This window comes from Stomoxys calcitrans, chromosome 2 (assembly GCF_963082655.1).
Source record: "Stomoxys calcitrans chromosome 2, idStoCalc2.1, whole genome shotgun sequence".
NCBI lineage: Eukaryota > Metazoa > Arthropoda > Insecta > Diptera > Muscidae > Stomoxys > Stomoxys calcitrans.
Genome location: NC_081553.1, coordinates 159,632,807 through 159,649,986, shown reverse-complemented (window position 1 = coordinate 159,649,986; position 17,180 = coordinate 159,632,807). Strand labels below are relative to the sequence as shown.

The window sequence follows — 17,180 nt, the reverse complement described above, 5'->3', positions numbered from 1 at the left end:
AAATGTAATGACAAAGTTAATATATCCTTTTTTCCTCTCCGAATCTCTGTGTTTAAGCAAGTTTTTTCACTAAAAATTAAACAATTAAAACACTTCTTTTGAACAAAAAATGCAAAAACAAAACCTTTGTTTCTATCGGATGTTGGCGCGTATGTTGACGCACAATGCAGCAAAGTCTTGTAAATTTTGTCACCAATCCAAATCATGCATCAAAATGAAAATCAAATTACAAATGCCTTTGTAAATTGCATAATACAAAGCCAGTCTCGGCCAAAATTTCAAAAAATAAAATTAAAATTCGAATATTTCTGAAACCAGTAGAGATACTTGCAGTGTTTTATTTTAGTACTGGATAGACAAGCCCTGAAGGACAAAAATAAAACACAAAAAATTTTCCAGTGCAATTCCGTTTGCCATGATGTGTAACGCCATTTGCCAGCCTGTCAAAAAATGCAAGGTAAAAGTGAATATATTTGTAAAATTTATAAATAAAACTTGCAAACCATGGTTGGGCATAGAAGTGGGCGCCCGGACAACCTTTGCACATGATCTCGATAACACCTAAGTTTTTTTTTTATCGATTCTAAGCCAGCAACATATGTACTATAAGGGTTTAGGCATTTTTTTTTTTTGAGGAAAACTGACTGCCACGACTTTTTGCATATATTTTAATAGAAAAAAATTCTCAATTTAATTTAAACAATTCTGATAACAGAAAAAACTCTTTATACGTAAGCACTAATCCTTTCGACATCATAAAAACGGCTAGAAATTATTTTGTCCTTACGCCATTTTTTTTGTTTTCAAAACTTTATAGATCTGACTCACAATTACAAATGATGAAGAGGCAAAAGTCGCCAAAGTCGATCGCATAAGTCGGTTCTAAACGATCGTCTAATCGGTGTCAGAATACAAATTCGAATTTCTATGTTATCTAATATGATCGGCTTAGACTTCCTCCCAGCATAAATAGTGGATTACTGGAATTTAGAGTTGCAGACCGTTAGTACGGATGGTGTGTTTTATACAATTTCCATACACATAATAAATTGATTTTCATTGGAAAAATATACCAAAATCTCAAATTTTATCAGATTATTGAATAAATAAGACAGACTTCCAAAATGTTAGTTGCATTGTATTCGAACGATGCATCATGTTTCAAAATGCCGAGGTACTACATTTTTGCATTGTATTTCAAAATTTCAAAATGCATTGATAAGGTACTTTTAACGCAGCAAAAAAGCAACCAAGCATCAGTTTTATTGCTGGTGCTTTACCATTTTTGCTTTTGCAAATACAATGCATAACAAAAGACATGGAAAAAATGGCTGGGTAACAAATTGAAGCATGTTTTGGTAACATTTTTAATACTTTCAACACTTATTTGATATGTTTCAACATACATCTTTAACCCATTTTAGACCACTATCCCTTCTTGTGGTGCAATCGTTTTGAAACTTCACATGCAAGAAGCCTTCAGTTTCCTGATAACTAAAAAATAAATTCGGTGTTTCAATGTAGAAAAAAAGATAGGACAGACACTATATTTAATATCAAAAATAAAATTGAAAATATATACATAAATAAACTTTTCCCATTTTCAAGTGGATTTCGAAATGTACTTAAATTAATTTTATGAAATTTTTCTCTTTTTCCATCAATTTTTTAAATTTTTTCCGAAAAAAAATTTTCCTTTGCTTATTTTACGAAAAATTAAAAAATTAAAATAAAATCCGTAAAAATTGTTTTGTTCAACATAAGTTGTTGTTGTTGTTGTAGCAGTGTGTTGTACACCGACGCGGCAGCCCTTGTCGATGAAGCTTTCCATCGGTTCAATCTGGTACGTACAACCGGCTGCCATGGGATTCAACACAAGTTAGTAACATACAGCCAATACATATATGTATGTAATTGTTCGCCAATTACTGTCGAAAATAGGTTAATAAAAATAAACTATGAATGTATTGCATTCCGTATGTTTCATATCGTACATGTAAACAATGTCCATAGTTGCTTTGTTTTTGGTACTTTGCATGCATAAGAAATTTAAACACCGCAGTGGAACGATATCCAAACTTTGCAATCATACATTTTAGAAGTCAGCTTAAGTAATTCATTACCAAGTAAAAGTGGATTATGTTGTTGTTGTAGCCACATTTGCATGTGGATGCGGCGATCCTCGTCAAGCTCTTTTGGCGAACAAGTTCGTTCCGGTCTATACGACCGATCGCCAGGGGGAAAATTGATGGCCATTGGATATTAAAAGGCACCAATATCTCGCCTTGTCGTATCGAGCACCATAGGCACTCTGTATTTAAGCAAGAGCCGTTGCCACCTGGCCTCTCCACTCGATACCGCTGATTGTCCGCGACTGCAGTTGCGTATGGAGCATTCTACTATCCGCAATCTGTGGACGGATTCCAGTAGCTCCCAGCTAAGCTTCTCGTGATATCGAAGAACACCACACAGATTGGTGATGATAATAGTTATTCCGTGCCGGGAAAAGTGGACTATGTTTGGTTGCGGTGAATCTTATGAACCTCCCACCAAGGATAGCATTTGTTATGTTTTTTGTACTATTATAATTCTAAGCTGTATTTAAAAACTCACACAAGCTCCAGGTTACGACCACTTGTTGCAGAAGTTTTAACATGGGGGATTTGAACACAAGGGGGGATTTGAACACAAGCTTACGGCGTCATAGGCAAACATGTTGAACTCTGCGCCACGGTGGGCTCCTGAAGGCCAAAAAAGAATGAGCGCGTTGAGCTTTGTTTTTGAGCGTTGCGTTGAAAAATGCAACTCTGCATTCTGTTTTGCCCTTAAGAATTAAGAAGTGTTTGTGCAATCGAAAATTTATTAGGGTCTTTTCACCAACATTTGAAGGTTGCCGAAATTCAAGGAAACATTTGAGAAGTGTTGTTATTAAAGCAAATACAACAACTCTGAGTCGAAACTTTCATTCTAAAAAATTGCCTACATAAAATCGCCAAGTGGAAGTCATGAATTTTGTCCCAATTTTCGAAAAAAATGTCCCTTACCTGAACTTTGTTGTTTCTCAATTGTCGAAATTTTGACACTTTTTAGATTTTTTTGTGACCATAATTAATATTGCCCGCATGTTCTTAGTATTTTGATGTTATTATGCGGAAACCCGCGTAAAGTCGTTTGATCATTGGCCCTATAGGGTAAGGCCAAATCCAAAATTCAAATATGAACTTTATCATTCATATTGTCGTATAATGCAATATTCAAATATCCGTCTGAATGGAAACATTCAAAGGTGATACCAGTACCAAAATCAAGAATGGGAATGATTTTCGGCCCATATCCATTCTGCCTTTCCTTTCAAAATCTTTTGAAAAAATAATCCATAAGCAAGTGAATGCATATTTAAACGAATACCGTCTTTAATCTTGCAGACAATCTAGCTTTAGACCAAACCACAGCTGCGTCACTGCTCTACCTGACGTTACCGAAGGTATCAGATCAAACATTGATGATGGACTGGCTAAATGTCTTGTACCGATGGATCATTCAAAAGCTTTTGACTGTGTCAGTCATAATGTACTATGCTTAAAACTGAAGCATTATTACAATGGTTCTTCCTCGGCTGACTCAATCGGTTATAATTAAAGATCTTAAGTCCAAATTACTACAGTTGAATAAAGGCGTACCGCAGGGTTAGATTTTGGGACCACTGCTTTTTTCGATGTATATAAATGACCTCCCATCCCAGGCTCACATACTGCTCTATTCACATTTATGCTGTTGATGTTCAGCCAAGGATATTCAACGATTAATGAAAATTTGGACATTATTTTGAACTGGGCTGGGGCAAACAGCCCTCATATATACGCTAAAAAAATCAACCTGTCTGTAAATTTCAAATCGCTGCAAGAATATTGGTACTGTCGACCGAATATCTATTGGTAACCAAAACATTCAGTTTATTGGAAAAAGCAAAAAATTTTGGAATAATTATCAATAATTCACTAACATCATATAGATCATATAACAGCGACCATTGGAAAAATATTCGGCGTGCTAAGAATACTGACTCGCTGCCTCCATCGAACCAAACTATTGACAACGACAATTCTTGTAAGAAATCTTTATTAAACTATTTTAAAGAAACTTATTACGATTTGTTTTACTAACTCAATATATTTTATATTCCCCCCCCACCCCCCCCCCCCCCAGTATAAAACAAATAAATAGATCATAAAATAAAATTATTTGGAATTCAACAATAAATCTCTTTTATCTGAATTTTCTTAGGCCCAAAGTAAAACGCGAACGTCCTCCACTTTACAATTTGGAGTTTGCCCATATTGGTTTAAAAAGTTCTGAGAATGACATAAAGCAACGTTTGATGGCTCTTGGTGGAAAGCTTGATTCAAAGATAACTGAGAAAACAATTGCTGTATTTTCCACAACAAGCGAAATTAAAGGTATGGGTAGCCGCATGAAACAAGCCAAGAAATTGGGAATACATGTTATACCCATAGAATACATCGACAATGTTGAATCAAATAATGCTGGTGCTATTAATTACATCAGCAGTATGACATTATGCGATTGGGGTACGGATCCAGCAGCCAGAGTACCACAAGAAACACCTAAAAGCATGAAGTCAAAAAGCATTTATACAAAATCGGTTCCAAAATCAGTGACACTTAAAATTAAAGATGGTTCTGCTGTTGATCCCGATAGCGGTTTAGAGGACATTGCGCACATCTACACTTCTCGCAATAAAGATAAATATAACGTCGTGCTTGGAAAAGTTGATTTGCAAAAGAATAAAAATTCCTATTACAAACTACAACTGCTGGAAAGTGATAACAAAAATAAGTACGAAAAATCACACTCCATACCATTTCCATGTAGAAATATCATAATCAAATGTTGTTCTTATTTAATTCAGATTTTGGGTTTTTCGATCTTGGGGACGTATTGGCACAACAATTGGTGGAAACAAATTGGAGGATTTTTCATCGTTAAACGCGGCAATCGAATCGTTTCATTCGAATTACTTAGATAAAAGCGGAAACCATTTTCAAAATCGTGCTAACTTTGTTAAGGTAAAACTTTTTTTAATACTTGTTTTTATATTTTTTTGTTTGCGAGAAGAAAATTTTGTCTAGTCGAATCTATTGTACCCAAATAAAATTATATGTCGACCAGATGGAAATAGATCAAAAAATTATTATATATACCCAGCCAACCAAACGTTCAGAGTTCGTTCAGAAGTGTGTACGAAAATCGACATACAGCATCGACCACAATATTTGCAACTACCGCCGAAATTACCAAAAAAAAGGAAATGTAAAGAATTGTACTCGTCTATAAGAATTCGGATGTCTTTTGCGATCTCATGTTGAAATTTGTTAAAATCTTGCTGGTTCACACGTCTGATAGAGGTCACAATACCTTCTACCACACAAGTTACGCCTGATTAAATGCTATACTGTAAATTTACTTTTAGTTTAGTTAGCCAGTACAGACCATTTGTTCTTCTGGCCGCACGTAAAATACATTTTCAAGCGCCTCCATCTTGTGCGCTCTTTTTTCAATCTCTGACATCTTGTTTGGGGGGGTTGTCTTTCCGGAGTTTTGGTTGTTGTTGTTGTAGCAGTTTATTGTGTACTATCTTTCGTCTGCTTGATTCTGTTGAGTGTCAAGACCCAGGAACTCCGCGACTAAGATGGGATGCGTCCACAGGGATCTGGGTCTGAGTCGAGTGGGTCTGGCCGGGCAGTTAAACAGGTGACGTGTATCGTGCGGTCCCTGGTTACAATCGGGACATACATCTTGCACGTCGGCATCAATCCTAGCTCTGTGGGAATTGAGGCGGCTGCATCTGCCGGAACGTAATTGAGCCAGAACCACTCTGGTTTGCCGGGGGAGGTCGATTTCTTCGGGTGCAATGGGTGGCGGTCGTTCTCCAAGGACTACATTCACCCGGTAGCCAATTAACGCGTCTGCTACCGTGTCTGCATGAATGTTGTTCAGACCCGCTTGATATGCCGCCTGATCTAGAGGTTCTCTCTTGTAGCGCTGGACCTCACGCTCTAGATCGTGTAGATCAACCTTAAGGCTTCTGGGCGGTGGGTATCTATCCACAAGATGATGATTTGGATGATTTCTGCGATAACAGCCCAAAAGGTATTGCTTAGACAGCATGTAGTTATGTCTTCGCACTGGTAGGATCTTTGTTTCCTGATGGAGGTGGTCCACATGAGAACTGAGGAGACAGCCCGTCGCAGTTCGGAGGGCGGCATTCTGACAGATCTGAATATTATTCCACTGCGTGTCACAAAGTTGACGTGACCACACTGGCGCTGCATAACTTACCACAGACCGGCCAATTGCTTTGTACGTGGTCAACAAGGTTTCTTTGTCTGCACCCCAAGTGCTGCCAGCGAGTGACTTGAGGACCTTGTTTCTACTTTTGACTTTATTGCAGATTGCTGTGGCATGTGGGGAGAAAGTGTAGGAGCTGTCAAATGTGACGCCAAGGGACACTTGATGGTCGGGATCATTTCTCCATCGACCATCACAGTCAGCTCAGTATTCACCTCACGCGTATTTGTAGTGAACAGTGTGGCTGAAGATTTGGTGGCGGATATCTTCAGATTTCTTGCAGCGAAATATGAGGCAAGCTCGTTGAGGTAGACGTTCAACCTATCACAGATGTCATCAATGGGTGGGGGGCCTGATGCCATGATCGTACAATCGTCCGCATAAGATACGATCTCTATGCCGTCTGGAGGAGGTGGGATGGAGGATAGGTAGAGGTTAAACAGAGCCGGAGATATCACCCCACCTTGGGGAACTCCCTGTTTCACTCTACGGTGTTTTGACTTCTTATCCCTAAATTCCACAAATGACTGGCGGCCACACAGATAATTCGCGACCCAACGTTTCAAGCCTGGCTGGAGGGACGTGTTGGCGATGTCCTCAAATAATTTGGCATGGCTGACCGTGTCGAATGCCTTCGATAGGTCCAGTGCCACGAGGACCGTCCTATCACATGGCCTGGGTTGATTGAAGCCACGGCAAATGTGTATGGTGATGGCATGCAAAGCTGTTGTTGTGCTGTGCAGCCTCCGAAATCCGTGTTGATGCTCGGCGAATAGAAATTCTCCTACGAGGCTCGGGAGGAGTAATGCCTCAAGCGTCTTAGCCACTGGTGAGAGAAGGGAGATCGGTCTGTACGACTCCCCCAAACTCGGGTCTTTACCAGGCTTCAGTAGCGGGATCACTCTGCCCATTTTCCAGACATCGGGAACTATAAGAGTGTTCAATGACAGGTTAAGGACAGTGGTAAGGTACTCAACTCCAGGTAAATCCAGATTCTTCAGCATCAATGTAGAGATTCCGTCGGGGCCCAACGCCTTGGAAGGTTTGGCGCCACGGATGACATTCGTAACTTCGCCCACGGTAAATTGTGGTGGCTGTTCATCGGCTCGGAGACCACGAATACGGCGAATGGCTCTCCTCCTTGCCCTGTCTCTCTCGGGATGCACAATAAATTGACGGTTGAACAACCTGGCGCATCTCTTCGGATCAGTCACGGTTAACTCGCCAAATGTGACTGAGGTCCTGTCGTCCCGTCTACCGGGGTTCGAGAGAGACTTAACAGTGGCCCACAATTTGCCTGCACCGGTGCCTAAGTTACATTGCTCCAAGTGTTCCAGCCACAAATTCCGCTTATGTTCGTTGACTACCCTGTTTATTTCCAGATTCAGCTCGCTGATTCTGGGGTTAGCGGGGTCCATAGCACGAATCCCATCACGCTCGTCTGCGAGTACCACTGCTTGCGCCGGGAAATTGGGTCGCACTTGCGGTATTCGACCGGCTGGTATAAAGCGAGCGGCTGCTGCGTTGATGATGTCTCGGAATTTCCTCTCGGCCACAAGCACATCAGAGGGGGGTGGCAGTTCATTGAAGCGGCGATTGGTATACTCTCTGAAGCCAGTCCAATTGGCCTTCTTGTAATTGATGAACGTCCGGCGCTCAGGGGTTATAAAGTCGGGTGGTCGGTCGATGGTGAGGATTATGGGGAGGTGGTCTGACCCCAAAGAGATGACGGCTTGCCAGGATACGTCACTCAGGAGATCAGGGGATGCGATTGAGATGTCTGGCGAGCTGCTGCACCTCCTCGTAATCCTAGTGGGGGCATCCTCATTCACCGTGCAAAACGTGGAGCTATCTATCTGCTCTGCCAAAGCTATGCCACGCTGGTCGTTACCTAGGGGAGAATGCCATGACGAGTGATGTGCATTAAAATCCCCCAGAACCAGACGACCATGGCCAGATAGCAACCCACTTATGTCGGGGCTGTAGGCCTGGCCATTAATCGGGACACAGCTACCAACCGGCGGTATATACACGTTGTATATCTCTATCTCGGCAGTACCAGACCTGACTGCTACTCCCATACATTCCATGTATGGGTCACTAGCGTCAAGCGCAGGCGAGATAGGTCTATACTGCACGGAATGGTTTATAGCGAAGGCCAATCCCCCACCTCCATTCCTTGAGCGATCCTTACGTAGCACATTGTAGCCGTGACAACTGTGCAAGCTGCAGGTGTTAGTCAGCTTTGTCTCCTGGATCGCTGCGACCGATATGCTCTTCCGACTCATAAAATCTACAATCTCATCAATCTTGCCTCGCAGTCCATTGCAGTTTAACTGCAAGAACGATACATTTCCCGACACTAGCCTGGCAATAGTAGGGCTAGGGTGCTGTCGTTGCCTAAATTGCCGTACGGGAGAGGTCGGGGGGGTCACATAGTCCGACGCCGAAGGCGACGACGGCGACGCTTGTGACCCACTGCTGGCTATGTTCGCACAGCACCTAGCGACATAGCCAGTATGACTATACTCCCGTAGCGAAGTTAGGCCAGAGCAAGAACGGAAATGTACCCACTCCGAGCACCGGTTACACCTCACCGACACTGACCGATGATGAAGGCGGTTCTGGCAAACGGAACAGAACCAGGGTCCGGGGTTCTCTTCAATCCCGGCACGGACCAGAAGCATATGGAGAAGGCACTCCGGGATGTGCCTCTCCCATGACGAAAAAAGACGAACACGTACACTGAGGCGGCAGCCCTTGCCGATGAAGATTCCATCGGGTCAATCCGGTGCGTACAACCGGCTGCCATGGGATTGCGGAGTTTTGGTCTTCTCGTTTTGCATGCTCTTGGCTGGAGCTTCTTCATTCATTCCGACAACATGACCTAGCCATCGCAACCCTTGTAATTTGATGCGTTTAACTATGCTATGATCATACAGCTCAAACAGCTCGTGGTTCTTGCGACGACTATATTCTCCATTAACGCGGACTGGTCCATATATTTTTTATGAGGGATCTTCCTCTCAAACACTCCAAGTACTACCTCATCTGCTGTCGCAAGTGCCCATGTTTGGGAGCCATTCAACTGCACGGGTAGTAACAGTGTCTGGTATAGTGTGATTTTCGTTTTCGTCTGTCGAGAAGAGGGTTGGCTCCTGAACTACTTGCTTCATCCAAAGTAGCATCTTTTGGCCAATATTTTTTTCCTTCGTTTTGTTTCGTTTACTGTAGATAACGTTGCTGACTGTCTCAAAGTTGTAGTTGCCACAATTCTCCATTTACTTTATCTGCTCGGGTTGTAAACTTTGTGGGAGTTGATACTATTGACATTGCCATAACTCAATTTACCGCCCGACCCACTTTCGCTGATTCTACTTCGATACTTTCAAGGCTGCAATTGCTTCTTCCTGTGACCAATCCATTAAATTGATGTTGTCGGCATAGGCGAAAAGCATATGTGTGTTCTCTTGTTGTTGTTGTTGTAGCAGTGTATTGTAAACTGAGGCGGCAGCCCGTTGAAAGACTCCATCGGGTCAATCCGGTACGTAAAACCAGCTGCCATGCGGCTTTTAAAGCAAAAATACGACATGGGACACCTATGTCCCATTCGTCCTCAAAGGGTTAAATTCTGAATATATAAGACAGTTATATACAAATTTCAGCGAACTCGATTAAAAATAGACATTTTATGTGTTCATTTCATCTCGATGGCTTCATATTTAAATATTGTAGTGTGATTACAACCGACAGGAATACGGACATCATTAAATCTTTCTTCATTTTTAAGACGTTCAAGAATATTTTTACTTTATAGGGCCGACAGTGTTGTTGTTGTAGCCACATATTTGCATGTGGAGGTAGCGATCCTCATCAAGTTCCTATAGGTGAGCAAGCTTGTTCCGATCCATAGGACTGATCGCTGCGGGCATATGTGCATTGTCACATCGAGCATTACAGGCACTCAGTATTTAATCCAGAGCATGTGCAGCCCGGCCGCTCACTGAGACCCTCCACTCAATAACACAATATGAAACATTCCACTATCCAAATCTTGTGGATACACCCGGAATCTTTCATCTGAGCTTCTCATAGTTACGATGAACACAACATAGATCGGAGCTACAAGTTCGAAGCTGTGTGCTGCACACGCTGTAGTGTCGACAGTGTATATATGTTGGCTAATTACTGATTTAAAATTGTATCCAGCCACGTTTTGGTAAAAGCATTCACGGAATATCGGTAAGTCACAGCCAACTTTGTAATATTTGGCTCTACTGTCTAAACATTAAGCCGAGTTGTTTTTCTTTTAAAATTGATTTTTTTCCTAATTATCCCGATTGCACTTAGTGTTTTTGGGCTCATTATTTGAGAGAGAGAGAATGTTTTGTTATTGAGAAGTTCAACATTTGTACTGGAGATTTTTTTTCTAACACCTTTTTGCCCAGCCTTAATGCAGTTTAATCAAAATAAATATCAAAAGAGACTATAGATTCTTACTCCAGCAAATTTTTACTGAAAAATAAGCCGAACACACCAAACAATTTTTTTTTGTTTTTATGGATGGGCATTCTTTTACATTTTGTGTTATTATGGTTCCATTACTGAAAGAATCGAAGACAAACACTTTACAGAATTCCACGAAATATGATATCCCCTTTGACTATGACAACTGTTGATCAGTGCATCAGGGGCCACACCCATTGATGACATCTGCGGTAGGTTAAACGTCTACCTCAACGAACCTGCCTTTTTCTGCTGCAAGAAATCTGAAGATATATGCCACCAAATCTTCAGCCACATTTTTCACTACATACACGCATGAGGTGTGTAGGAAGCTGAAAGTGGTGGTCGATGGAGTGACACTTCCGACCATCAAGAGTCCCTAAATACTTGGTGTCACATTCGACAGCTCTTACAAATTCTCCTCACATGCCACAGGAATTTACGTTATAGTCAAAAGTAGAAAGAAGGTCCTCACTTCAATTGCCGGCATCACTTGGGGTGCTGACAATGAAACCTTGTTGAGCATGTACAAGGGAATTGGTCAGTCTGTGATAAGTTATGCAACGCCAGTGTGAAATAATATTCGGATCTGTCAGAACTGCGACGGTTTGTCTGCTTAGTTCTCACATGGACCACCTCAATCAGGAGACGACATGCTGTCTAAGTAATACCTTCTGGGCTGTTATCGCAGAGACCGATCTTGTGGATCGGTCAGAAGTCTTAAGGTAGATCTACCTGATCTAGTGCGTGAGGTCCAGCGTTACAAGAGAGAACCTCTAGATCAAGTGGCGTATCAAGCGGGTCTAGACAACATTAATGCAGACACAGTCGGCAAACCAGAGTAGTTCTGACTCAATTACGATTCGGCAGATGCAGCCGACTCAATTCCTACGGAGCAAGGATTGATGCAAACGTGCACGATGTTTGTCCCGATTGCGACCAGGGACCACGCGACAAGTCACCTGTTTAACTGCCCAGTCAGAACCACTCGTTTCAGACCCAGATCCCTCTGGACGCACACTGTCTTAGTCGCAGAGTTCCTGGATCTGAATACTCAACAGAATCAATCAGATGAAAGATAGAGCACAGCACACAACAACTACAAATTAACACCTGATTTAGGGAAGTGAAAGACAATTTAACAACTTATTTGTAGCAGTAGAAAGGAACGTGTTATGGCGTGCTATGTTGAGTGGCAAAAAGGAAAGAAAACAGAAGGTCTGTTTACAAGATTTATACCTCCTTACAGGCATAAGGCCTAATACGAGTGCAAAATCAGAACTAACTCAGGCCTTATAAACGGAAGACGTTGTCATTTAAGTTATTAATCAGGCGTGTAATCATCTTCCGTATGAAAACGTTCACACCGATTTCACGATTTGTACCTAAACGCGTTGAATACTTTTATTGTAGTATCCGTGTATACTGTGGGTATACACGATTTCAATGCATTAGAGGCTGCATTGAATACTCATTAATATAGTTGGTGATATTCAGGCAAGAACAAGGCAAGAACAACAACAGCGGTTTAAAAAGTCATCAACATTGTTTGTGTGTATTAACCGTAACACATTGAGCTGAAAAAAGCCAGCCAATTACCTTAAAGCGATGTTGACACATGAGATGTTGTACAACGGCTGAAGGGATTAGCTTGTGGTAACAAAATTAAAGTTTCCATATTTCAAATTGGAATGTAGATTTCAAGGCTACAAATTAATATGCTATGAACTGTAGGCCTGACAGACGGGAGGATAGAGAGCAGCACTATTGTACAGATGATAAGACTAGCCACCTAAGAAACGTTTACAATTGGCGTGTATGTGATCAAATCCCATCTGTTGTCTGGCTCTTTCTTTTTGGAAATCAATAAAAATCCATCATTTTTTGTGATATTCATTACCTTGGTCAAATTAGCCCGACTCTTTTTCCTTTAGAAAAAACCAGGCACACAAAATAAACTTGCTCATTCCAACAAACGGAACAAACACCAGTAACTCTCTCATATCCACCATTAAACTTGGAATACGGATCTACACTTTCTCGAACGTGTTTGAGTTGTTAATGTTTGCGACAAATAAAAATTTATTCAGAATGTATCCATGCCGTTCGAGTTGCGAGCATGGTACAAATCAGAGAACTGCAGCGAATAGCAAAATTTTCAAGCACGCTTGATGCTTTTGTTTGGATGGATGAACGGAAAGTGATTGGTTTAGTATTTTCTCGAACCCAACATTCAGTTCGAATCACTTCATCGGTAATCAAACACGAATGTTCGTACTCGCTCGTATCATTTAGTGACAAGGGATGCTCAAACATGCTTTCTTGAATTGAATGAACTTGAATGATCTTTTTGTTTCCATTTGAGTTTGTTCGGAACACTTGATTGTTCTTTCTACGTACATTCATCCAACTCGGTGCACGTGACATTCCATTATCAAAAAGACCTTAAGATAATTGTTTTGGTGTTAGACATGAAAACAATGGATTTCGAATGGTCCACCAGCGTAATCATTCTAAAGAAGCGTATATGCATTGTTAATGAATTTAGTGTCCCAAATACCAAAAAAGTAAAATCCAGTTCATTTATTGAAATCAAATTTCTAATGTAAGAATCAAGCCATAAAACCAAATGAAATTAACGGTTTTTTTTTTGTTTCCTAAGCCTGTGTTAATTTATTGAAGTGAAGGGCAATTTATGTAGCTTGATTCCAATCAGACTTGCACTTTGCACTTTGAACAAATCAAATCAAATACAACAAACAGAAAAATCGTATCAATCACGATCCTTACAAATGAGCGTCCCGTTCAGCAGAATCATTCACAGGTCTCAAACCAAAACAAGCACGTGAGTTGTCCTATTGGAGCCTAGTGCTTCAATCAATTCGTTTTTGAATCACAAAATTTTCGTAGCGTTTTGAGCGAGTTGAATAGACTGGTTTGACCTGTGCTCATGATTAGTTTTACTCGTTTTTCAAAACAGATGATCAAGCCTACACAATCGTACTCATTGCAGCTCTCTGATACAAGTTTCCAATTGGAGTTCAGTACGAGTATTTCACATAAATAAAATCTTTGTGAAATATCCGCGTACACTTTTGGTATGAGTACACATTATCATTCTCTGACCCTTGTACATGAATTAAGATGGATAGGTAACTGTATTGTAGTTTTAAATATACGATTTTTTTTTTAATTGTATTTTGTGTTTTCTTCTTTCATAGGTTCCCAATTGCATGTATCCAATTGATATTGATTATTCGGAAAACGATAAGATCGATTTGAATGTGGAATATGTGGAATCTAAATTGCCACAATCTGTTCAAGAGGTTATTAAACTTATGTTTGACGTTGACACAATGAAACGTACAATGATGGAATTTGATTTAGATATGGAAAAAATGCCATTGGGAAAATTAAGCCAAGCGCAAATCAAAGCAGCATATAGCGTTTTAAGTGAAGTATGCAAGCATATTGAGGAAGGCGGATCGAATGCAAGATTTATTGATTGTACCAATCGTTTTTATACGCTGGTCCCGCATAATTTTGGTACAGCAAGTCCCCCTCTGTTAGACACAAAGGAACAAGTCGAGACATTGGTTCAGATGTTAGATTCGTTGTTGGAAATTGAATATGCTTATAATCTACTTCAAACAGAAAATACGAAAGAAGATGTGAATCCACTTGATAAACACTACGAGCAACTGAAAACAGCATTGGAACCATTGGATAAGCAAAGTGAGGAATTCGCTTTGCTGAAAAAATATGTCCAAAACACTCACGCGACTACACACAATATGTACGAGTTAGAGGTGATGGATATTTTTAAGGTGTCTCGGCAAGGAGAAGCACGTCGTTATAAACCTTTCAAAAAGCTCCATAATCGTCGTTTGTTGTGGCATGGTTCTCGTCTCTCGAATTTTGCGGGTATTCTATCACATGGGCTTAAAATTGCCCCACCAGAAGCACCTGTGACCGGATACATGTTTGGCAAGGGCATTTATTTCGCAGATATGGTTTCAAAATCTGCCAATTACTGTTGTACTAGCAAACAAAATTCTACTGGCTTCATGCTGCTTTCTGAGGTTGCCCTCGGCGATATGTTGGAATGCACCGCCGCTAAGTACGTCACAAAACTACCGGCTGGCAAGCATAGCTGCTTTGGACGTGGTCGAACGATGCCAGATCCCAAAGAGTCAATTATTCGGGAAGATGGCGTAGAAATTCCACTAGGCAAGCCTATAGATAATGCAAATTTAAAATCCTCTTTACTGTATAATGAATTCATTGTTTATGACATTGCTCAGGTTAACATTCAATACATGTTCCGTATGAACTTCAAATATAAGTACTAATAAAACATTACGTCATTTCTTTATGTGTGTCAGTTAAATGTATGTATGTGCTACTAATTCATGTATTTTTGTTCCAAATTGATACAAAATAAAAGCACTGTAAAAGCTAATACGAAATGTCTTGTCAATAAAAATTTGTGTGCATCACCAGGGAATGACAGAAACGGCTTAAATATGTTGGATTATTTTGCGGCCTAATCGGCAAAAAACTGTAAATTGGAAATGTATTTGCATCTGTATCTAAAGACAATGAAAATTAAAAACTTGCATGCGAAATATAAAAATCAATATGAAGTAAGTTCGTTGAGACGGCAGCACTGGTTGATAATTGTACCGTCATCTGTAAAGGTAAAAAGCGTTCTGCATACTCTGCCATTTCATTATGGTGAAACTCTCAAAAGAGCAACGATAGAAAAACTTTCAAATTTATGAGTTGATTAGGGACGGTCGCGCAACTAGTTGCGTTGTTCCATGGAGGTAAAACCATGAAATAAAATAAGAAAAAATTTGGCACTTTTCTCAGTTTCATTCAAAATCAATGTTTTGAGCGTTCATCTATTGTACTTATTAAATTCCAAAAACATATGCAATTTAATATAGAAATGGAAATTTGTGAAACAAATTTGGCCGTTGGCAACTCAACTGAAGTTTGGTTGCAATCCATAATTGACCAGTTAATTTCAAAATTCGTACTCTATGCCAAATGTCAATGGAAACCCAATGTTTTAACGAAAATTTGTGTTCGGCGCCAAAAAGTCAATATATGATGGAAATTTGAGCGCTTTCTTAGATAAAAAACTACGCTTAAAAAATCACCCTACATAATCGGTGTATAATTTGGAGAGAATATAGATATCATTATTGTTGTAGCAGTGCGTTGTACACTGAGACGCCAGCCCTTGCCGATGAAGGACTCCATCGGGTCAATCCGGTACGTACAACCGGCTGCCATGGGATTGATATAGATATCGTCCTCTTATCGCACACACAATATGTAAGTTACAAAAATGTTCACCAAAACCGATCATTTGCGTCTGTTTTTGCCTTTATTTTTATTTTTTTTTTCGATAATGATATTATTCGGAAGTGAGAGAAAAGGTGCGTTTAGTGGTGTATTTCGTACTTTTATTACGGATTGAGCTAGAGCTCAGAGTTTTGGTGTATTGTGATAACCTAAATTGGGTGACATTAGGGATTGGGCTAGAGCTCTGAAATTTAACATTTAGGGAAACGTAGAAAATATACCAAATAGGTTAAAAAGATGTTAATTTTTTCAATTTGTGTATTTGTTGTATCGATTAGGACAGTTCTGGCTAAATGGATATATAAAAAACAAAACAGTCGCATACATCTTGCACGTCGGCATCAATCCTTGCTCTGTAGGAGTTGAGGCGACTGCATCTGCCGGAATGCAATTGAGCCAGAACCACTCTGGTTTGCCGGGGGACGTCAATTTCTTCAGGTGCAATGGGAGGCGGTCGTTCTCCAAGGACTACATTCACCCGATATCTATTTACCGCATCTGCTACCGTGTTTGCATGAACGTTGTCTAGACCTGCTTGATATGTCGCTTGGTTTAGAGGTTCTTTCTGGTGGCGCTGGACCTCGCGCTCAAGTGGCTTGAGGACCTTGTTTCTACAATCGTCCGCATATGATACGATCTCTATGCCGTCTAGAGGGGGTGGAATCGAGGATAGGTAGAGGTTAAACAGTGCCGGAGATATCACCCACCTTGGGGAACTCCCTGTTTCACTCTACGGTGTTTTGACTTCTTATCCCTAAATTCCACAAATGACTGGCGGCCACACAGATAATTCGCGACCCAACGTTTAAGGCCTGGCTGGAGGGACGTGTTGGCGATGTCCTCAAATAATTTGGCATGGCTGACCGTGTCGAATGCCTTCGATAGGTCCAATGCCACGAGGACCGTCCTATCACATGGCCTGGGTTGAT

At 40.6% G+C, this 17,180-nt stretch overlaps 1 protein-coding gene across 1 annotated transcript in view; it reads left to right on the top strand.

Moving 5' to 3' along the window:
• The window catches only part of LOC106090270 (poly [ADP-ribose] polymerase), a 38,307-nt gene extending 22,907 nt beyond the window's left edge, over positions 1-15,400 (top strand). Inside the window, exons 5-7 of the mRNA XM_013256405.2 lie at positions 4,285-4,857; positions 4,931-5,087; positions 14,097-15,400. Of these exons, the coding sequence (XP_013111859.1) occupies positions 4,285-4,857; positions 4,931-5,087; positions 14,097-15,227 (1,861 nt within the window). The 3' untranslated portion in view covers positions 15,228-15,400. The remainder of the gene's footprint in view (positions 1-4,284; positions 4,858-4,930; positions 5,088-14,096) is intronic.
• The last annotated feature ends 1,780 nt before the right edge of the window (positions 15,401-17,180 follow it).